Source organism: Mauremys reevesii, linkage group 4 (assembly GCF_016161935.1).
Source record: "Mauremys reevesii isolate NIE-2019 linkage group 4, ASM1616193v1, whole genome shotgun sequence".
Classification (NCBI taxonomy): domain Eukaryota; kingdom Metazoa; phylum Chordata; order Testudines; family Geoemydidae; genus Mauremys; species Mauremys reevesii.
The window spans coordinates 145,598,637-145,620,634 of NC_052626.1; the positions used below are offsets into that span (position 1 = coordinate 145,598,637).

The 21,998-nt window shown below is 53.5% G+C and overlaps 1 protein-coding gene across 1 annotated transcript in view; it reads right to left on the reverse strand.

Moving 5' to 3' along the window:
- LOC120403215 (integrin alpha-D-like) overlaps positions 1–21,386 on the reverse strand; it is a 54,719-nt gene extending 33,333 nt beyond the window's left edge. Inside the window, exons 1-12 of the mRNA XM_039534074.1 lie at positions 21,241–21,386; positions 8,654–8,768; positions 8,407–8,510; positions 8,124–8,188; positions 6,907–7,012; positions 6,327–6,457; positions 5,923–6,068; positions 5,384–5,537; positions 3,576–3,726; positions 3,128–3,201; positions 2,362–2,491; positions 2,059–2,207 (exon numbers count right to left, since the gene is read on the reverse strand). Of these exons, the coding sequence (XP_039390008.1) occupies positions 2,059–2,207; positions 2,362–2,491; positions 3,128–3,201; positions 3,576–3,726; positions 5,384–5,537; positions 5,923–6,068; positions 6,327–6,457; positions 6,907–7,012; positions 8,124–8,188; positions 8,407–8,510; positions 8,654–8,768; positions 21,241–21,277 (1,362 nt within the window). The 5' untranslated portion in view covers positions 21,278–21,386. The remainder of the gene's footprint in view (positions 1–2,058; positions 2,208–2,361; positions 2,492–3,127; positions 3,202–3,575; positions 3,727–5,383; positions 5,538–5,922; positions 6,069–6,326; positions 6,458–6,906; positions 7,013–8,123; positions 8,189–8,406; positions 8,511–8,653; positions 8,769–21,240) is intronic.
- Between the last annotated feature and the right edge of the window lie 612 nt (positions 21,387–21,998).

Sequence of the window (21,998 nt, forward strand, 5' to 3'; positions counted from 1 at the left end):
TCTCCCACTGGAACCCTTCTCATCCTATGGGACTAAGGATTCTGTCCCAATGCTCATTCCATCCTTAGACTCACCCTCCTGCTGCACAGCAGGTGATGCTACCACTGTAAGTGTTCTTGAATGTATAGGCAGTTAGATCTTGGAGAGATGCTGAATGCTAGTTGTGGTGCAATTCTTTTTAGAGGTTGTGCTAGCACAAGTAAAGTTTATTCACTGACCGAGCCACTGTTATAAGTTCTGTTCAGCTGGAATGTATAGGCAGTTGGAGCTTAGGGCTGGTCTACACTACGGGGCAAAATCGATCTAAGATACACAACTTCAGCTACGTGAATAACGTAGCTGAAGTCAAAGTATCTTATATCGAATTACCTACCGTCCTCATGGCGCGGGATCGATGTCCGCAGCTCCCCATGTCGACTCCGCTACCGCCGTTCGGGTTGGTGGTGTTCCGGAGTCGATAGGAGTGTGTTCGGCGATCGATATATCGCGTCTAGATGAGACGCGATATATCGATCCCCGAGAAATCGATTGCTACCCGCTGAATCGGCGGGTAGTGAAGACGTACCCTTAGAGAAATTCACTTTGTTAGTGTAGTGTGATCCTTTCCAGACACTGTTAATATCACTAGCAATGTTATTTTCCTTGTCTGAGTCTCTCTATCCCAGATCCACAAAGGGACTTATGTGCCAAACCCCCAGACTTAGGTGCCACTGTGATCCACAAAACCTCTGCCTGGCTGCTGCTGACCCCTATAGGTGCCTAATCTGAGTTGGTGCCTAAGTTTTTGCAGCAGAAGCACCTTATGTTGCTGCCTCAAGGGCAGGGCATGTGCACTGCTGTCTTACTCTAAGCAGCCAGTTGCCCATTTCACACCGCACCCCAGCATGATCCACAAACTGGGGGAAGATGGGGGCTGCTCCACCTGCAGGGCGCCATCTGGTATGTGTGGTCAGAGGAGAAGGAGTTGAACAGGGGGCTGCTATTTCTTAGGTCAGTGCCTTAACCCCTCAGCTGTGGGCTCCCTCAGTCTCTCCTGTTCAGGGCCGGCTCTAACATTTCTGCTGCCCCAAGCAGAAAAGAAGAGCGCCGCCCCGCCCCCCCGAGCGGCGCGGCCCGCGACCCAAGTCCCTGTCCCCCCCGAGCGGCACATCACACCGCCCAAGTCCCCACACCCCCAAGCGGCGCGGCCCGCAGCCCTAGTCCCCCCCCCCCCGAGCAGCGCATCACACCGCCCAAGTCCCGCCCCCGAGTGGCGCAGAGCGCCGCCCAAGTCCCCGCCCCGAGCGGTGCGGAGCGCCTCCTAGTCCCCGCCCCCGAGCAGCATGGAGCACCGCCCTAGTCCCCCCACCCCCCGAGAGGCGCGGCACGCCACCCAAACCAAAAACAAGAAGACCAAACCCAGATCGCCGCCCCCTCCCAAGGTGCTGCCCCAAGCACGTGCTTGGTAGGCTGGTGCCTGGAGTCGGCAGTTAAAGTTGTTCCACTTTAATATGTGCAAATCACAACCACCCTACAACCCAGGGGTCAGAAAACTCCCTGAGAGATGGCAGAGCCCTGGTTAACGCTTTCTTCCTTATCAGGCAAAGCAGGGACTCAAACAAGGCTCTCCCTCATCTCCTCCATCTGGTTTGTGATGATCTTGGTGGCTCTGAGCATACCTACTGGATGAGGCCCGACATGTGGGCTAGGTGGAAGAGCACCAGTCTTCCCCTGCTTCATGGATCGCTGGCAGGGGTAGGTGCCTCCCTGCAGCATCACAACGCCTAAGTCCCTTGGTGGGTCTGGGCTTCTGTCTGTATCCATCTCATGAGATCTGTCTAGACCCTAAGTGAAGGTAACAGCAGTGGGATATTGGAGAGATGCTGAGTGTCAGCTGCGGTGCAATTCCCTAAACCAGTCAAGTTTATCCCCTGCCTGAGGCTCTCTGATGGAATGGTTCCTGAAGCTGAAGCCAAACACAAATATTACACGATGTCAAAATCTTACAGGCTTCCTCCATCCCTCTCTCTCTCTCTCTCACACACCCACACTCCACATTACCTGTACCGCTCCCCATACCTGCTTTCCCAACACCTCCGATCTGGGTGTCCATTCCCCGCCCTTGGTATCTCGGCTGAACAGGAAGACTTTGCCGGTGTGTTGGTAGCGAGGGGCCCCAACCACGTAGCTGCTCTGCCCATTGGCTGTGATGACCTGAGACGAATAACCTCAAAGGGAGAAGGGACGTCGGGAGGTGAGATGGGAAACAGCCGTACAACAGTGCTGCACAGAACTTGTCCAGAACTGAGATGCAGCCACCTCTGGGGTGGGGCGCGGGGGCTGTTTAAATAGGTAAGGGAAGCTCGGTGGGTTTGTTCTTACCGAGGTAAGCATCATTCATGTCAGTGGAGGTTTTGGATACATTGATGAACCTGGGCTTTCCACTGCTCCCGTACAGGTATATCCCACCGGACCAGTCATAGGCTCCCACCGCTCCCAGCACAGGCCCGTCCTAAACCGACACTCACAGCAAAGGGGATTGATTACAGGAAACAGACAGCGCAGAATGTATTTACTAGACAAGGCCAGAACCTGCAGCACAGCGCCCCCTAGCAACGTGCTGGGACACTGGGGTCGGTGCTGACAGCCAGGGGAGTGAGCACCCCGTACTGGGTCCCCACACCACTTGCTACTGACTGCCCTGAGTGGGAGGGAGGGTGCCCTTTGCAGAGCTTCCGCAGCGGTCTGGGCTAGTAAAGGGTTGTCTCCCCTGCAAGCACTAAGGCAGGAGTCCCCAATGCGGTGCCCACGGGTGCCATGGCGCCCGCGGGAGCATCTAAATGCGCCCGCGTCCTGACCCCTGGTGGAGCATCCGCCGAAATGCCGCCAAATTTCTGCAGCATTTTGGCGGCGATGCCTCTCGATGAGGCCGCTTGTCGGCGGCAAGAGGCATCGAGAGACGTCGCCACTGAAATGCCGCGGAAATTCAGCGGCATTTCGGCGAGTGCTCCATCGCCGCCACGGTCCTTCGTCGAAAAGGTTAGGAACCACTGCACTAAGGCAACCAGCTCCTGTGTAGCTTGAAAGCGCTGTCAGGGCCCCAGCGCAGGGCAGTGTGGGACATGCCCCGGGGCCAGGCGTCACTCACAGGGGACAGCAGGGAGCTGAATCCTTCCTGAGCCATCTCCAGCTGGAAGGAGCTGCCGCTCTGGGACTGGGTGCCTGCGGGGAGAGACAGACAGACAGACACGGGAGAGACCATCACAGACGGTAAAGGCCCCATGTCCCATTCCCTGAGCCAGCCCTTCTCCCCACCTCGAGGCTGGATTGGATCCAGCGCCCCCTAGGGAGAAGTCCCTGTATCCCATTCCTCCACCCCTTGAGCCAGCCAGTCCCCTGCCTGGGGGCCCCGGATGAGAAAGGCATTACGGGGATCTATGGAGATAGATCAGTAGAGAGATGTTGGATGGGGAAAGAGAGACTATTTGGGGCCTAGTTGAGCTCTGGATTCCCAGCTGCTCCCTGTCCCATCTCGGCCTTGAAAACCCATTTCTAGAGCCCCAGGGCCAGTGCGGCCCCTCCCCCAGCTCTGGTACCTTCGATGGCGAAGATCTTCTCCTGCAGCTGGTTCTGGATGCCCTGGAGGGCGTCGAAATTGTCCACTCGGAAGACGTGCTCATTGGTGGGCTTAGAGGCAATATCCTGAAGCTCCTCTTGGGCAGCAGTGCTGGAGAAGGCCCTGCCGACCTTCACGGAGTAGAGAGAGGTACAGGGGAGACCAGGGCATCGGCGTCAGTCACAGCCAAGACCCCTGAACAAATACCTACCTGCCCTGAACCCTGCTGGGCCCTAGAGAGGCACAGCTCAGCCAGCGCCATGTCCTGCCCTGGTGAGTGGCGGGTGGGGGTGGGGGGGCTGCTGGAGCAGGTTGGCACAAGTGTCACTGTGATGTGAGGAGAGGAGTCCTCATGCCTGGAGTTATGGAGCCTGCCTCATTTCAGCACCAAGTTGTGTCAGTTTTATCAGGAGCGGGGCACAGGGAGCTTCTTGCCATGGGGATTGTCAGCAGTCTGGGGCCCTGCATGACTCATCCAGGGCATAGTGAGGGGTGAGTGCTGCAATGTCTCTGGGGGACGCCTCAGGGCAAGGGGTGAAGGGCTGGGACCACTGCGCTGGTCCAGGTGGGTTGCGTGCTGTTGGCTCAGCAGTGGAGTCAGGCACCTCCCGGTCGCTGGACCTGACAGAAGTGGCAGACAAAGGTCGAACAAGGTCCAATGGCTGGAAGCAGAATTTACACCCATTCAGATTGGAAAGAAGGTGTCAGGTTTAAACATGAGGGGAATTAACCATTGGAGCAGCTCACCACGGGCCGTGGTGGATTCTCCATCCCTGGCAATTTTGAGCTCAAGAGTGGCTGGTTTTCTAAAATATTTTCTCTGGTTCCAGCAGGGATTATTTGGGGCAGTTCTCTGTCCTGTGCTGCATGGGAGCTCAGACTAGATCATCGCAAAAGTCCCTTCTGGCCTGGGAATCTATGACTCTAAACCCAAGTTTGTTGCTATAAGGCAGCTTACGTTGACCTAACTCTGTAAGCTGCCTCGCTGAAATGTAGCTCCTACCCATGTAACTCGTCCACCACACCGAGTTCATAACTCCACGTCCGCCAGAGCCGATGTGCTTAGCTCAATGTGGTCAGGTCACTGCAGTGTCCATATAGACACTGCGTTGCTTATATAGCCTTGGGGCTTCAGCTGTCGGTGCCACACCATGCCCCACACTGACAGTTAAGTTGGTACAAGCGCCCCTGGTGAGGATTCGCACTGCTGACAGAAAGAGGATAGTGTGGACATGAAAAAATGATTGAATTACTGCAGTGACTGTGTGACAATGTAACTTAAGCCAACTTAATTTTGTCACCTAGACTTGCCCTTTATGTTGCTGCTGATGCTCATTTCAATCTCTTTGGCTCAGCAGTTTCATGGAGATAAATGTCAAGTGACTGAGATCAGTTTGGGGAGGATCAGAGCCGTTGTTTGAGCCCCAGGTGTGTGCAGCAAAAACTTTATTAGAACCAGGTGATTTTGCTGTTTAACTGGGGGGCTGTTTCTCAGGACCCGTTGTTCAATTGATCCCAAATTTGGACCACTAATCCTAACCTGCATTCCCATGAGGAATACCAAATTACATGGCAATCTGAGCCAGCACGTGGACCGTAGGGTAGGCAGAAAACCCAGCCTTTAACTAGAAAGCTCTGCTCAACCTGAACAACCAGAGGAGCTCCAGCTCTCCTACAATGTCACGCATTGATCCAGTTACAGCCCAGGGTCAGTTCTTCTCCTTTATCGGATGGGAACCTGGACATGGGCTCAGATCCATACTAGTTCTCCGCACAGCCGCGGCTCACCCCAATGGCATAGCGGATAATTCCAGCTCTCTCAGCCTCGGGGACGGCGTCTGAATAAGAAAGCGGGTCTTTGTATTTCTCCCCATCTGTGATCACAATGAGAACCTTGGTGGCCTCATCCCGAGCGCCTCTCCCAGAGGTGAACAGCTCCTGCCTGGAAAAGTGGGGGTGGGGAATGCATGGGAGGGTTATTGATACGTAATAACACCTAGGACTCGTCCACTACTTTGGCATTGCAGATCTCAAAGTCCTTTACAAAGGAGGCCACTGTCATGTCCCCATTTTACTGAAGGGGAAACTGAGGCACAGGGTGGGGATGTGACTTGCTTAAAGTCACAACACAACAGAGGCTCAGAGCTGGCAATAGAACTCTGGAGTCCTTGCTCACAGCATCCCCACCCCGCTTTAACCTACTAGTCCCCACTCCCCTCCCACAGCTGGGGATAGAACCCAGGAGTCCCAAGCCCCTGTCCCTTAGCTCCCATGTCCTTGCAGCCCATTTCCTGTGGCGTCAGTACCGGGAGCAGGGCAATACCTACACCACTTTCTGGATGGCGCTGGCCGTGTATGTCAATCCCTGAAGCTGCTTAACCCTCTGGAGAAGTTGATCAGGGTCACGACTGCTCCTGTACTGTGAGAAGTCGAAGTGGTCTCTAAATATGTGCGAATACTGCATGAGGGCGAACTGCAGGAGACAGGGGAGAAGAGAAAAAAATAATCCCAGGAATGGAGGGTCAGAAAAGCAGGAATCAGACTCAGTTAACAGCTGGGGTAGGCGGTCGGGATGTAGCTTTTTTTGTGGGAATATTTTCCTGGTTTTGTATACAAAACCTATCGCTGCTCTATGCAGCACAGCGCCCCCTAGTGCTGCACTAGGGCACTGGGGCCAGCACAGACTGCGAGGGGCAGGGTAAGTAGTCAGGTTTCAGCCTCTGCCCGTTACCTGTGTGTCAGTGCTGTGGAAACGCTTCATGATCTCAGAGAGAAACGTCTTCATCTTTTCAAAGTCCTCAGGTGAGATGCTGCCCGAGCCGTCTATGAGGAGCACTATGTCTGTGACATGTTTGGGGCACTCTGACAGGGACAGGAAAAATACATCCGATTCCTGACTCAACTCCACAAACATGGAGAAAACTCAGTAAAAATTGCTAGACCAGACCAATGGGTCCATCTAACCTGACATCATGTCCCCTCCCTGCAACCCCGGGACAATGGGCCCCTCTGTCGCAATATGATGCCATCCTTGCCATTGAGGGGTCCTGAGCGTAGAGCATGACATGCACTGGGATGAAAAAAATACACCCCAGCCCCCTCCCAGCGCTGGGACAGAACCCAGGAGTCCTGGCACCTAGTTTCCACTCACACCCTGAATCAAACCAATGGACCCACCTAGCCTGCTATCCCAACCCATATGAGACCCATGGACCCATCTAGACCCATCTCCCCTCCACCTACCCATGTCCCATATACCCACCAGTGACCCCATGGTATAGCCCCCGCCCCAACCCTGTGTCACCCCTCACCTGCCAGGGTGTCTGGGATGTGCCGGAGCTGCTGGTCCAGGAGGAAGCAGTAGCCATTCACATACATGTTCTCCCCACAGGCCCGGTGCACCGTGGGGCCGCACACCTGGGGCATGAGAAGGCACGGGGTCAGTAGGTGCCCCTCTGAACAGAGCACTGAGGGTGGGGGATAGATCCAGGGGTCTGCTCCAGGGCCGCCCAGAGAATTCCGGGGGCCCGGGGTCTTTGGCGGCGGGGGGCCCCCGCTCAGGGGCGGCTCTAGGCCCCAGCGCGCCGAAGACCTGGGGGGCGGCATTTGGCTCCGGTTGAGCTCCCGCAGGGGCATGCCTGCGGCAGGTTGACCGGAGCCCGGGACGAGTGACTGCGGCGGGTGCCGTGGTCCCGCGGCTCCGCTTGACCTGCCGCAGTCATGGCTGCGGGAGGTCCAGCCGAGCCGCGGGACGAGCGCCCCCTCCGCAGTCATGCCTGCAGCAGGTCCACTCGTCCCGGGCTCCGCTTGACCTGCCGCAGTCATGCCTGCGGGAGCTCAACCGGAACCGCAGGGGCCCCAGAAAACACTCCTGGGGGCCCCTGCAGGACGCGGGGCCTGGGGCAAATTGCCCCTCTTGCCCCCCCCTCTGGGCGGCCCTGGTCTGCTCCCCGCCATGGATATGCAGTGAAAGCCCCTGCCAGGGCAGGCGACCCCCTTAGGGCAGAGGGACCCCCACGGGGGCATCACGTGGTTCCCACACTCCCTGCTATGGCAGCAGCCAGTCAATGATGCCATGTCAATGTTAACCCTTTGCCACGCTCCCTGCTAAGTTCACACACAGTCACTTTCACCATGGCAACAACCCAGTCACAATGATCAGCTTCCTGCTTCCTTCCAGTCACTGTCACCATGGCAACATCAGCCAGTTGCCTTCATCCCTCACAACATCTTCTCACGGTCACTGTTGCCAAAGTGAGGATACCTGGCTACCACCATTCCCCACTGCATCCTTGTGCCCCCCCTCCAGTTACGGGAGTCACCAACAGCCCTCACACAGTTATCCTATAGTCATAGTGACATCACCCAATTGTCATCTCTGAACCATTGCTCCAGTCACACTGACACTGCCCAGTTACTACCATCAATGAGTAGCGGGGTTTGTGGGGGGAGCTGTCCCCTGGAATGATGAAGGAGCAAATGTCAGACCCCAGTCCCAGCTCCCATTTCCCCTGGGTGTGGTACCTACCAGGAACTGGGAGCCTCGGGCAGCCAAAGACAAACCGAGGGACATGTTCATGGCATCGCGGGGCCCTGACAGGGGAGAGAAGCACACCAGGGTGAGAAAATAAACTCCACTCCCATCCCAGAGCGGAGGATAGAACAGAGGATTTCTGACTCCCAACTCTAACCACTAGACCCCACCCCAACACAACACACCCCACTCCCTCCCAGAGCTGGGGACAGATCCCAGGAGTCCTGACTCCCACCCGAATCCTATTGCTGCACCCCGCACCACAGGATGCCCCTACTCTGGATGGGGATCTCCTGGCAGCGTCTGGAGCTTGGGTTGCACTTGTAGACTTTGCCGGTTTCATTCACACCTCCCATCTGCAGCGGGGCCCCGACAATCACCCTGCAGGGAGAGAACAGAGGGAGGCTAAGGAGATGCCCCATTACACCCAGTGCAGTGGGTCCCATGAGGGCAGCCCAGCCAGACAAGCCCCTCAGCATTGGGCATGAGTCATGTGGGGCCCTGAGCCCACATTTGGCCCTTACCCCCCAGCGCTGGCTCTCCCGAACTGCACCACGCTCTGCCCAAACCCTGCTGCTGCCTCTTGGAAAGTGATGGGTCCCTCCACATCCACACTGAATCCATGGCTTGGTGCCAGCACTGCAGGGGTTAAATAGTCACCAGTTAGAACTTTCCCTATGGAGAACGGGCCAGTGATTGGGGCTGAGGGGCCAGCTCCTTCTGGCTATAGGACTGAATTCCACCTCCATCCCCCCACTCTAACCCACCAAATCCCACTCCTCTCCCAAAGCCAGGGATAGAACCCAGGTGTCCTGCCTCCATGCTCCTCACCACCTGCTCCCTATCCCTCAAGGGTTATATTATGCAAATCATTCCCCACATTCATTTGCATAGCACCAGACACTCCCACTTAAAAATAAATATCATGAGTGGAGCTAGCGCTGGTGAACAAATCGCTAGATTTATCTCCATCAGCTTTCCTGATGCTGATCCATAGCGGGTGCACTTCCTGTAGGGGTAGAAGGGGCAGATCAGACTTCATAGACTGATAGATTCCAAGGCCAGAAGGGATCATTGTGATCATCTAGTCTGACCTCCTGGTTAACACAGGCCAGAGAACTTCCCTGCATTAATTCCTCATTGAACTATGGCAGCGCTTTCAGAAAAACGTCCAATCACGATTTAAAAATTCCAGTGATGGAGAATCCACCACAACTCTTGGCAAACTGTGCCAATGGTGAATTACGCTTCCTGTTAAAAATGTCAGCTTTATTTGCAGTCACAGGCCATGTCTGCACTACCACTTATGACAGAAAAACGTATGTCATTCAGGGGTGTGAAAAAACCACCCCCCTGAGCGACATAAGTTTTGCTAGCATGAGTGGTAGTGTGCAGAACGCGATGGTGGCAGAAGAGCTTCTTCCACTGACAGAGCTACCACCACTCATTGAGGTTGTTTAATTACGTTGCCTGGAGAGCTCTTCCCTGTCAGCATAGAGTAGCTACACGACTGATCTTACATTGGTGCAGCTGCATCGGTAAAGCTGTGCCGCTGTACGCTCCCTAGTGTAGACACGGCCTTTGTTTGTCTATCATCAACTTTCAGCCATTGCATCGTGTTAGCCCTTTATCTGCTAGATTGAAGAGACCATTATTAAATATTTGTCCTCCTCATAGGTACTCATAGACTGGGGTCAAGTCACCCCTTAACCTTCCCTTAATTAGATTGATCTCCTTGAGTCTATCACTATGAGGCAGGTTTTCCAATCCTTTCATTCGTCTCATGGCTCTTCTCTGACCCCTCTCCAATTTATCAACATCCTTCATGAATTGTGGGCACCAGAACTGGACTCACTATTGCAGCAGGGGTCGCACCAGGGCCAAATACAGAGGTAAAATGCAATAGAACCTCAGAGTTATCAACACCCCGGGAATGGAGGTTGTTCGTAACTCTGAAATGTTCGTAACTCAAACAAAACATCATAGTTGTTCTTTCAAACATTTACAACTGAACATTGACATAATCCAGCTTTGAAACTTTACTATTGTGACAAAGTTCCTCCTCTGCCTTGGTGGGTCCTGTGCTTTTTAGCGGATTTGCTCGCCTCATAGGTTGATGGCAGCCCTCAGTTTGGCCAGTTCTGCTAGAGGCTCAAACCTGCCGTTCACTCAGCTAACCTCGGCACTGGCCAGCATGGGGGAAATGGAGAACAATCTCCGCAGTCTCTGTTGTCCCACCTAGTGGGCTGGGGACAGGCCAGATCACTTTCCAAATTAGACCTTCCCCTCTGGTGTGTCTCACAGATCAGGTCAACTTTTCTTGTGTCAGATAGGGAGTTGGGAGGATGTGGGGAACCCGGACCCGCCCTCTACACCAGGTTCCAGCCCAGGGCCCTGTGGATAGCAGCTGTCTACAATGTCTCCTGTATCAGCTGTGTGACAGCTACACCTCCCTGGGCTACTTCCCCATGGCCTCCTCCAAACACCTTCTTTATCCTCACCTCAGGACCTTCCTCCTGAAGCCTGATCACGCTTATACTCCTTAGTCCTCCAGCAGCACATCACCTCACTCCCTGCTCCTTGCACACTCTCCACTAACTGAGGGGAGGTCCTTTTTAAACTGGGTGTCCTGATTAGCCTGCCTGCCATAATTGATTCTAGTATGTTCTTAATTGGCTCCAGGTGTCTTAATTAGCCTGCCTGTCTTAATTGGTTCAAGCAGGTTCCTGATTGCTCTAGCGCATCCCTTGCTCTGGTCACTCAGGGAACAGAAAACTACTCATCCAGTGACCAGTATATTTGCCCTCTACCAGACTCCTGTACCCCACTGGTCTGCATCTGTTACACTGTGCAGAAGAAAAATGCAGCTTCCCCTTTATATGTTTAGTAGTTTACTTTTAACACAGCACTGTACAATAGTTGCTTTTTTTTTCTTTCGGTCTCTGCTGCTGCCTGGGTGCGTACTTCCGGTTTCAATGAGGTGTGTAGTTAACTGGTCAGTTCATAACTCTGAGGTTCAACTGTAACCTCGCGATTCCTGCTCGAGATTCCCTAAACTCATGTCACACAAGAAACAGGCAGTGGATGGCAACACTGAATCCCTAATGCATTGGGTAGCTAACTAACTCCCCACCTCCGCCCGTGGGAGTGGCTGGGAAGTGAGTGAGTGGGGAAACCCCTCTCTAATTGGCTGATCTTTAACCTCCTGGGGAAGGGTAGCCAATCAGGGCCGCCGCAGGAGGCAAGCAGGGCTGAGAGGAATTGTGGGAGAGCAGTAGGGAGTGTAATAACCTCTCAGGGTGGCTCTGCTCTCCTCTCCCTCAGCCCTTCTGCCCTCTCCATCCCTGCAAGCCCAGACCTGGGATGGAGAGTCCCCTTGGAGCGGCCCCCTCCAGGCTGGGAGGAGGTAAAGACCCTCCAGATTTGCAGGAGGAGCAGGTGTGGGGCAAGATGGGGTGTAGAATTGTGGGGTTGGGGGGTGAGGTTGGAAAATTGTGGGTTGGCTGGACAAAGGGGGTGATGAGAGGGCAGGGGCAGGCTCCCCCGATCTTCCCTTCATCCCTTTTTAGGACCCGTCTCCCAATATGCCTCAAACTCCCCAGTCCCAGACTCAAGTCTGTCATCCTCATTCTCAGCCATGACAACATGTGACCTCCCCCCGTGCCCTGAGAGGTCCCGGCTTCACAGGCAGCGGAGATGTGATTTTGAATCAGGAAGAAGCTGTGGCGGCTTTACAGCAGGGCCATGCCAACCATGTCCACTTCCTGCCCACCAACCGCAGCCCGAGCCCACATCTTACCAAGCCCCATGGAGAGGGAGAATCACACCTCCCCCCCATCCCTTCCCTGAGACACCCAACAAGTGGCCACATCTCAGTGCCGGGTGAGTGAATCTCTGTACAAACAGCCCCCAGGCCCCATCCCATAGGTGGCTGCATCTCAGCGCTGGGCAAATAACTTCAGGGATTCCATGCCTGCAAAATATGGATTTCATGGGCATTATACCATGTTTTTGGTGTGGTATTTTCAAATAAAACAACATCCAGAGAATGATAATTATAATCCAGTGTAAAAACCGAGCCCTCACCTGTGTATGCAAATAGATCCACACCAACTTTAGATCATGCCCTTAACTGTTCATTGCTGACTAACAGCCTCTTTTACTCTGTTCAGGTTGGCACTGGGAGCCTGTTTCACACATTTTAACAATTTTGCTATCTCATTGCTCATTTGTGGCTACTACAGTCTCTCTCTGGCTCTGCAATGACATTTCTCCAGGTCCAAGCGCCCTTCATGTCCCCCTGTGAGCATGTCAGCTTGTAACATCTTCGGCGCTACTGTTCTATTTCCTCTAAACAATACACCATCACTAACAGACAGTTCTGCTTTGAACTGAAAATATGGAGTTGATCTGGTATGTCCTGACCATTGCTAGGCAGAGATGGGCTTCACCTAACAAAGAGAGGGAAGAGCATCTTCGCAAGCAGGCTGGCTAACCTAGTGAGGAGGGCTTTAAACTAGGTTCACTGGGGGAAGGAGACCAAAGCCCTGAGGCAAGTGGGGAAGTGGGATACCAGGAGGAGGCACGAGCAGAAGAGCGCAAGAGGGAAGGACTCCTGCCTCATACTGAGAAAGTAGGACAATCAGCGAGTTATCTTAAGTGCCTATACACAAATGCAAGAAGCCTGGGAAACAAGCAGGGAGAACTGGAAGTCCTCATACAGTCAAGGAACTATGGTGTGATTGGAATAACAGAGACTTGGTGGGATAACTCACATGACTGGAGTACTGTCATGGATGGATATAAACTGTTCAGGAAGGACAGGCAGGGCATAGAAGGTGGGGGAGTTGCATTGTATGTAAGAGAGCAGTATGACTGCTCAGAGCTCTGGTATGAAACTACAGAAAAACCTGAGAGTCTCTGGATTAAGTTTAGAAGTGTGAGCAACAAAGGTGCTGATGTGGTGGGAATCTGCTATAGACCACCAGACCAGGAGGATGAGGTGGATGAGGCTTTCTTCAGGCAACTAACAGAAGTTACTAGATCACAGGCCCTGGTTCTCATGGGGGACTTCAATCACCCTGATATCTGCTGGGAGAGCAATACAGAAGTGCACAGACAATCCAGGAAGTTTTTGGAAAATGTAGGGGACAATTTCCTGGTGTAAGTGCTGAAGGAACCAACCAAGCAGAGCTGTTCTCGACCTGTTGCTCACAAACAGGGAAGAATTTAAAGGGGAAGCAAAAGTGGATGGGAACCTGGGAGGCAGTGACCATGAGATGGTTGAGTTCAGGATCCTGACACAAGGAAGAAAGGAGAGCAGCAGAATACAGACCATGGACTTAAGAAAAGCAGACTTTGGCTCCCTCGGGGAACTGATGGGCAGGATCTCCTGGGAGAATAACATGAAGGGGAAAGGAGTCCAGGAGAACTGGCTGTATTTTAAAGAATCCTTGTTGAGGTTGCAGGAACAAACCATTCCAAGGTGTAGAAAGAATAGTAAATAGGGCAGGCGACCAGCTTGGCTTAACAGTGAAATCCTTGCTGATCTTAAACACAAAAAAGCAGCTTACAAGAAATGGAAGCTTGGACAAATGACCAGGGAGGAGTATACAAATATTGCTCAGGCATGCAGGAGTGAAATCAGGAAGGCCAAATCACACTTGGAGTTGCAGCTAGCAAGGGATGTTAAGAGTATCAAGAAGGGTTTCTACAGGTATGTTAACAACAAGAAGGTCAGGGAAAGTGTGGGCCCCTTACTGAATGGGGGAGGCAACCCAGTGACAGAGGGTGTGGAAAAAGCTAATGTACTCAATGTTTGTTCGTCTCTGTCTTCATGAACAAGATCAGCTCCCAGACTGCTGCACTGGGCAGCACAGTATGGGGAGGAGGTGACCATCCCTCTGTGGAGAAAGAAGTGGTTCAGGACTATTTAGAAAAGCTGGACGAGCACAAGTCCATGGGGCCGGATGTGCTGCATCTGAGGGTGCTAAAGGAGCTGGCGGATGTGATTGCAGAGCAATTGGCCATTATCTTTGAAAACTCATGGCGACCTGGCACGGTCCCGGATGACTGGAAAAAGGCTAATGTTGTGCCCATCTTTAAAAAAGGGAAGGAAGAGGATCTGGGGAACTACAGGCCAGTCAGCCTCACCTCAGTCCCTGGAAAAATCATGGAGCAGGTCCTCAAGGAATCAATTTTGAAGCACTTAGAGGAGAGGAAAGTGATCAGGAACAGTCAGCATGGATTCACCAAGTGCAAGGCATGCCTGACTAACCTAATTGACTTCTATGATGAGATAACTGGCTCTGTGAATGAGGAAAAAGCAGTGGCCGTGTTATTCCTTGACTTTAGCAAAGCTTTTGATATGGTCTCCCACTGTATTCTTGCCAGCAAGTTAAAGAAGTATGGGCTGGAAGATTGGACTATAAGGTGGTGTAGACGGGTTGACTCACCCCTGCGGCGCCTCCTGCTGGTGACTCTGGGGAATCAGCTCTGTCCAGCGCAGGAGCGCCCTCTGCAGGCCGGTGATCCACCTGTCCTCTGGCCCCCGTGTCCCTCCCTGGACCCGGTGCCCTTTCACATGGGGTGCTGCCCCTGGCAGTAACCCCTTTCTCTCTGGGTCTCCCCTCCTTGGGGAACTCCTACCCTCTAGCCCCACCTTGCCTCAGTATTGGCTACTGCCAGTCATTGTCTAGCCCCACACTCTGGGGCAGACTGCAGTATCAGCCTACTCATCACAGGCAAAGGGGTTTGGACCTGCTGCCTTGGCCTACCCCTGGGCTGCCCTCTGCAACCCCCAGTACCTGTTAGCCCAACGCTAGGCCGCAGCCTGGGGCTTTCCAGGCTGGAGCTCCCCAGCTCCTCAGCCTTTCCCCAGGCCTGCTTCACTCAGGTATCCAGTCTCAAGCTCCCTGCAGCCAGGCCCTTCTCTCTCTGAAGGCAGAGAGAGACTGTCTGCTTCCCTGGCCTTCTTATAAGGCCCTGTGGCTCAGCTTGGGGCGTGGCCTCACCTGCAGCCACTTCCCAATCAGCCCAGCCTAAAGGCTGTCTTCCAGCCTCGGCCCCTTCCCAGGGCTGGAGCAGGGGTTCACCCTGCTACAGGTGGATAGAAAGCTGGCTAAATCATCGGGCTCAATGGGTAATGATCAATGGCTCCATGGCTAGTTGGCAGCCAGTATCAAGTGGAGTGCCCCAAGGGTCGGTCCTGGGGATGGTTTTGTTCAATATCTTCATTAATGATCTGGAGGTTGGCGTGGACTGCACTCTCAGCAAGTTTGCAGATGACACTAAACTGGGAGGAGTGGTAGAGATAGGATATAGAGGGATATAGAGGGACCTAGAAAAATTAGAGGACTGGGCCAAAAGAAACCTGATGAGGTTCAACAAGGACAAGTGCAGAGTCCTGCACTTAGGACGGAAGAATCCCATGCACTGCTACAGACTAGGGACCGAATGACTAGGCAGCAGTTCTGTAGAAAAGGACCTGGGTCAGGAGCAACACCAGGGTTTCTGGTGCCCTAGGCAGAATTCAGGGGGTGGCATTTTGTGCGCTCCCCATGGGGCGCGCAGGAGCTTCCTGTTCCACTCCCATCGCGCCGCCGAAGAAGGACCCTCTGCCGAAATTGCGCAGGCGACAGCAGCAGTCATTAAGCTGCTCAATTGCCTGCTGCTGTTTTCGGCAGAAGGTCCTTCTTTAGCGGCGTGACGGGCGCGGAATCGGAAGCTCCCGTGTGCCCCATGGGGAGCGCACAAAATGCTGCCCCCTGAATCCTGGAGCCCTAGGTGACCGCCTAGGGTCACCTAATGGAAGCGCCGGCCCTGCCTAGCAGTTATGGTGGAAGAGAAGCTGGATATGAGTCAACAGTGTGCCTTTGTTGCTGAGAAGGCTAATGGCATTTTGGGCTATATAAGTAGGAGCATTGCCAGCAGATTGAGGGACGTGATCATTCCCCTCTATTCAGCATTGGTGAGGCCTCATCTGGAGTACTGTGCCCAGTTTTGCGCTCAACACTACAATGAGGATGTGGAAAAATTGGAAAGAGTCCAGCGGAGGGCAGCAGAAATTATTAGGGGGCTGGAGCACATGACTTATGAGGAGAGGCTGAGGGAACTGGAATTGTTTAGTCTGCAGAAGAGAAAAATGAGGGGCTATTTGATAGCTGCTTTCAACTACCTGAAGTGGGGCTCCAAAGAGGATGGAGCTAGGCTGTTCTCAGTGGTACCAGATGATAGAACAAGGAGTAATGGTCTCAAGTTACAGTGGGGGAGGTTTAGGTTGGATATTAGGAACAACTTTTTCACAAGGAGGATGGTGAAGCACTGGAATGGGTTACCTAGGGAGGTGGTGGAATCTCCTTCCTTAGAGGTTTTTAAGGTCAGGCTTGACAAAGCCCTGGCTGGGATGATTTAGTTGCGGATTAGGTCCTGCTTTGAGCAGGGGATTGGACTAGATGACCTCCTGAGGTCCCTTCCAACCCTAATATTCTATGATTCTATGACAACCCAACAGTAATAGCCTTAATTACCCTCCGTAAAGTCTCATCATTAGCTTTAGTCTGAGCAAGTTCATTGCAACTAATCAAGAAAGAGATCTTGGAGTCATCGTGGATAGTTCTCTGAAGACATCCACGCAGTGTGCAGAGGCGGTCAAAAAAGCAAACAGGATGTTAGGAATCATCCAAAAAGGGATAGAGAATAAGACAGAGAATATCTTATTGCCCTTATATAAACCCATGGTACACCCACATCTTGAATACTGCATACAGATGTGTTCTCCTCATCTCCAAAAAGATATACTGGCATTAGAAAAGGTTCAGAAAAGGACAACTAAAATGATTAGGGGTTTGGAACGGGTCCCATATGAGGAGAGATTAAAGAGGCTAGGACTTTTCAGCTTGGAAAAGAGGAGACTAAGGGTATGTCAACACTACCCGCAGGATCAGCAGGTAGTGATTGATCTCTCGGTGATCGATTTATTGCGTGTAGTGTAGACATGATAAATCGATCCACGATCGCTCTCCTGTTGACTGCTGAACTCCAGCTCGGTGAGACGTTGAAGCAAAGTCGACGGGGGAGCCGCGGCAATCGACCCCGCACCATGAGGACGTGAGGTAAGTTGAACTAAGATACATCGACTTCAGCTATGCTATTCTCATAGCTGAAGTTGCGTATCTTAGGTGTAGACCAGGCCAAAGGGGGATATGATAGAGGTCTATAAAATCATGAGTGGTGTGGAGAAAGTGAATAAGGAAAAGTTATTTACTTGTTCCCATAATATAAAAACTAGGGGCCACCAAATGAAAATAATCGGCAGCAGATTTAAAACAAATAAAAGGAAGTTCTTCTTCACTCAGCGCACAGTTAACCTGTGGAACTCCTTGCCTGAGGAGGTTGTGAAGGTTGGGACTATCACAGGGTTTAAAAGAGAACTGGGTAAATTCATGAAGGTTAAGTCCATGAATGGCTATTAGCCAGGATGGGTAAGGAATGGTGTTCCTAGCCTCTGTTTGTGAGAGGGTGGAGATGGATGGCAGGAGAGAGATCACTTAATCATTACTTGTTAGGTTCACTACCTCTGGGGCATCTGGCATTGGCCACTGTCGGCAGACAGGATACTGGGCTGGATGGACCTTTGGTGTGACCCAGTATGGCCGTTCTTATGTTCTTATGTTCAAAACCTTTCTGAGACTGAGCACCAGACCCCACTCCCTTCCCAAAGCTGGGGATAGAACCCAGGAGTCCTGACTCCCAGCCCCTCCCCAACAGCTCATTCAAGTTTCCCTTGTATCTAGCCCTGGATGACCATTTTATACAAATCATTCCATGCATTCATTTGCATAGGAGCAGAAATTTCCACATGAAGAATAAATATAATGAGTGCATTTAGCACTGGTGAATGAAGCCCTTGATTTCTCTCTTGCTGACCGGGATTCATGTGGGGAGAGGGACCTTGTGTTGGGTCACAGGGGCAGATCAGCCTTCACTGAATGACAGAATAGAATGCCAGAAGGAACTGCTGTGTTCATCTAGCCTGACTTCCTGTGTAACACGAGCCAGAGAGCTTCTCTGAAGTAATCTCTGTTTGAACTAGACTGGAACATTTAGAAAAAGATCCAATCTTGATGTAAAATTGCCAGTGACGGGGAATCTACCGTGACCCCTGGTAAATTGTTCCAGTGGTTAATTACTGTCACTGTTAGAAATGTTACACCTCATTTCCCGTCTGAATGTGCCTAGTTTCAGCTTCCAGTCATTGGATCCTGTTAGACCTCCCTCTGCTAGACTGAAGAGCCCACTATTAAATATTTGTTCCCCGCGCAGGTACTTATAGACTGAGATCATCACCCCTTGGCCTTCACTTCGTGAATCTAAATAGTGATAGATTCAAGGAGCTCAATCTATCAGGCAGGTTTTCTAATGCTTTGATCATTCCCATGGCTGTTCTCCGAGCCCTCTCCAATTTATCAACCTCCTTCTTCAACTGTGGGCACCAGAACTGGCCCCAGGAGTCCAGCAGCTCTCGCACCACTGGCAAATACAGAGGTAAAATAACCTCTCTGATCCTACTCAAGTTCACCCTTTTTATGCATCCAAGGGTTGGCCGCAGCATCTCACTGGGAGCTCCTTGGCCCAGGCAGTTCTCGGTCTCTCTGCCGAGTCTATCAGTCAATGCAGGGTCGCCTGGTAAGCTTGTGCCGGGGGAGCAAGAGCTGAGACCCACAAAACCCATGTCACACAAGAAATACCAAATAGCCCATCAGTGGTAACAGTGAATCCCTGACACACACCGTGGCCATCTCTCCCCAAGAATCCCCTGGGAGCTGCCCCCTCCAGGCCTGGGAGGTAGTAAATACCCCCCGCCCCAGAGCTGTAGGAGGAGCAAATATGGGGCAAAGCAGGGTGCAGAATTGTGGAGCTGGGTGGGTGGTTCCTGTGGATGAAGGAGCTGAGGTTGGGGGAGGAGCTGAGGTGGCCTCTTCCATTCTTCCCTTCATCTCTTTTCAGATCCCATCTTCCAGTCTGTCCCCCATTCCCAGCCCATCTCCCTCACTCTCAGCCACCCCAAAGTCGGCCCCCCTCCATTCCCTGATGGGTCCAGGCCTCACAGACAAAAGAGACGTGATGTTGAAGCGGCTGTGGTTTTACAGCAGGATTGCAGAGTTGCAAACACTACATCCACTTCACACCTGTCGGACCTTCCCTCCCCCTTCACAATGAGGACACACGTCCCACAGAGAAGGAGAGTCGCACCTGTGACCCACTCCCATCCCAGAGAGCCTGGGGGAATAGAACACAGAGGGAACTGAACCCAGGAGTCCTGATTATCAGCCCCCCGGTGATGGGTGGCAAGTTTGTAAAAATTTTGGTGGTGCCCAGAACCCGCCCCCCAACTCCGCCCCCACCTGCCTAAGGCTCTGGGAGGGGGCTCGGCGGGGGAGGTCTGGGGTGCAGATCCTGGGCAGGGGATTAGGGTGCAGGAGAGGTGCAGGGTGCAGGCTTTGGGATGGAGTTTGGGTGCTGGGTGCAGGCTCTGGGATGGGGCAGGGGGTGGGTGTGCAGGAGGGGGTGAAGGGTGCAGGCTTTGGGATGGAGTTTGGGGTTGGGAAGGGGTGTGTGGGAAGGGGGAGGGGGTGCACCTTCTGGAGAGGAAGTTTGGGGATAGGATGGAGTGCAGGGTGAGGGCTGTGGGGCTGAGAATGGAGGGGTTCATGATGCGGGGGGGGCTCAGGGCTAGGGAAGAGGGTTGGCCTTGGGGTGACGGCTGTGGATGAGGGGTTCATGGTACAGGGGTGCTCAGGGCTATGGAAGAGGTTGGGCTGTGGGGTGAGGGCTGTGGGGCTGTGGATGAGGGGTTCATGATGCAGGGGCTCAGAGCTAGGGCAGAGGGTTGGGATGTAGGGTGAGGGCTGTGGGGCTGGGGATGAGGGGTTCATGATGTGGGGCTCAGGGCTGGGGCAGAGGATTAGGGTGCAGCGGGCTGCGGGTTGGGGCTGAGGATGAGGGGTTCATGCAGCAGGGGCTCAGGGCTGGGGCTGAGGATTAGGGCACAGGGGATGAGGGGTTCATGATGTGGGGCGCTCCGGGCTGGGGCTGAGGATTAGGGTGTGGGGGGATGAGGGCTCTGGCTGGGGCTGAGGATTAGGGTGCAGAGGGATGAGGGGTTCATGCTGTGGGGGCAGAGGATTAAGGTGCGAGGGGATGAGGGTTCTGGCTGGGGCTGCGGGATGAAGGGTTCATGATGCGGGGGGGGGGCTCAGGGCTGGTGCTGAGGATTAGGGCGCAGGGGGATGAGGGGTTCATGCTGTGTGGGGGGGCTCAGTGCTGGGGCAGAGGATTAAGGTGCGAGGGGATGAGGGCTCTGGCTCGGGCTGGGGGATGAGGGGTTCATGATGTGGGGGCGCTCAGGGCTGGGGCTGAGGATTAGGGTGCAGGGGGATGAGGGCTCTGGCTCGGGCTGGGGGATGAAGGGTTCATGATGTGGGGGCGCTCAGGGCTGGGGCTGAGGATTAGGGTGCAGGGGGATGAGGGCTCTGGCTGGGGATGAGGGTTTGGGGCATTGGAGAGGCTCAGGGTAAGGGCAGCCTGCCTTGCCAATATTGAGTGGCAGGCACTAGGACCCTGCGGCAGCAGACAGCAGTTCTGCTGGGAGCCCTGCAGCAGCACAGAGCAGCCAGGGGAGAGGCCCGCGCTGCTTTCTCTCAGGCAGGGTCGCGGCGAGAGGAGACCTGCGGGGCCGGGGCCCGATCCAGGCAGGGCCGGGGGAGAGACCCAGCTCCAACTATTGCTGGAACAGGGCACCCAGCCCTGAATATTCCTGGAGCCCGGGCACCGCACACAGATATAACCTGCCGCCTATGCCCCCATCCCTTGTCTAAGCCCCTAGAGCCCCATTCCCCTCCCAAATCTGGGGAGAGAATCTAGGACTCCTGATGGAGAGGTCCCCTGCTGTAACCCACTAGACCCCACTCCCCCCACCCCAGAGCGAACCAGGGATTGGACCCAGGAGTCCCGACCATCCAGCTGCTCCCATTCCCCTGCCAGAGGGGTACTCGCTGGGCACCCATGTGGAGGAGCCCAGCGTTTCCCAGTCCCTCTGGCTGGCACTTACCTGCGCACAGGTAGAGGAGCAGAGGCAGGGGGTCCATCCTGTGCTGAGTGAGGGGTGTGTGGGGAGCAGGGAGTGAGAGGTTCAAGGACGCTGCCTGGAGAGGAGGCAGCTGAGTGCAGAGGAAAGAGAAGTGATAACTTGAAAAGAAAGAAACACTGGTGGGGGTGGAGGCGGGGACTCAGGGTGTTATAGGGAGGGAGCAGAATGGAGAAAAGAAAAAGTCAAGAACACTGAGACACCCAACTAGTCAGACACACACACAGCTACATGGAGACAGATGAAAAAACAAAAAAGACCAACCACGTACACCCTGAACTCCCCCATACCCTTCTTCTCCGCTCCCGTCAGTGGTCAACTAGTTACATGTGATGTCATTGTCCATCCCCCAGTGCCCTTTGTAAATTCAAACACCCCTCTAATTTCAATTCTTGGGGAAAATATGGCGAACACACCTACCCTGAGACAAACACACACAACTAGACAGACACCCATACAACTACCCTGAGACAGACAGACACACAACCAGAGAGACAATCACCCCTTCTCTGAGAGAGACAGACACACTGAGATACACAGATACACAATTAGACACACAACTGCAGTGAGAGACACACACACAGCTAAACAGACAGACAGACACACAGACTACTCTGAGGCCTTGTCTACACTACAAGACTATTTCGAATCTACTTAAGTCGAATTTGTGGATTCGACCTTATGAAGTCGAATTTGTGTATCCACAGTAAATACACTAATTC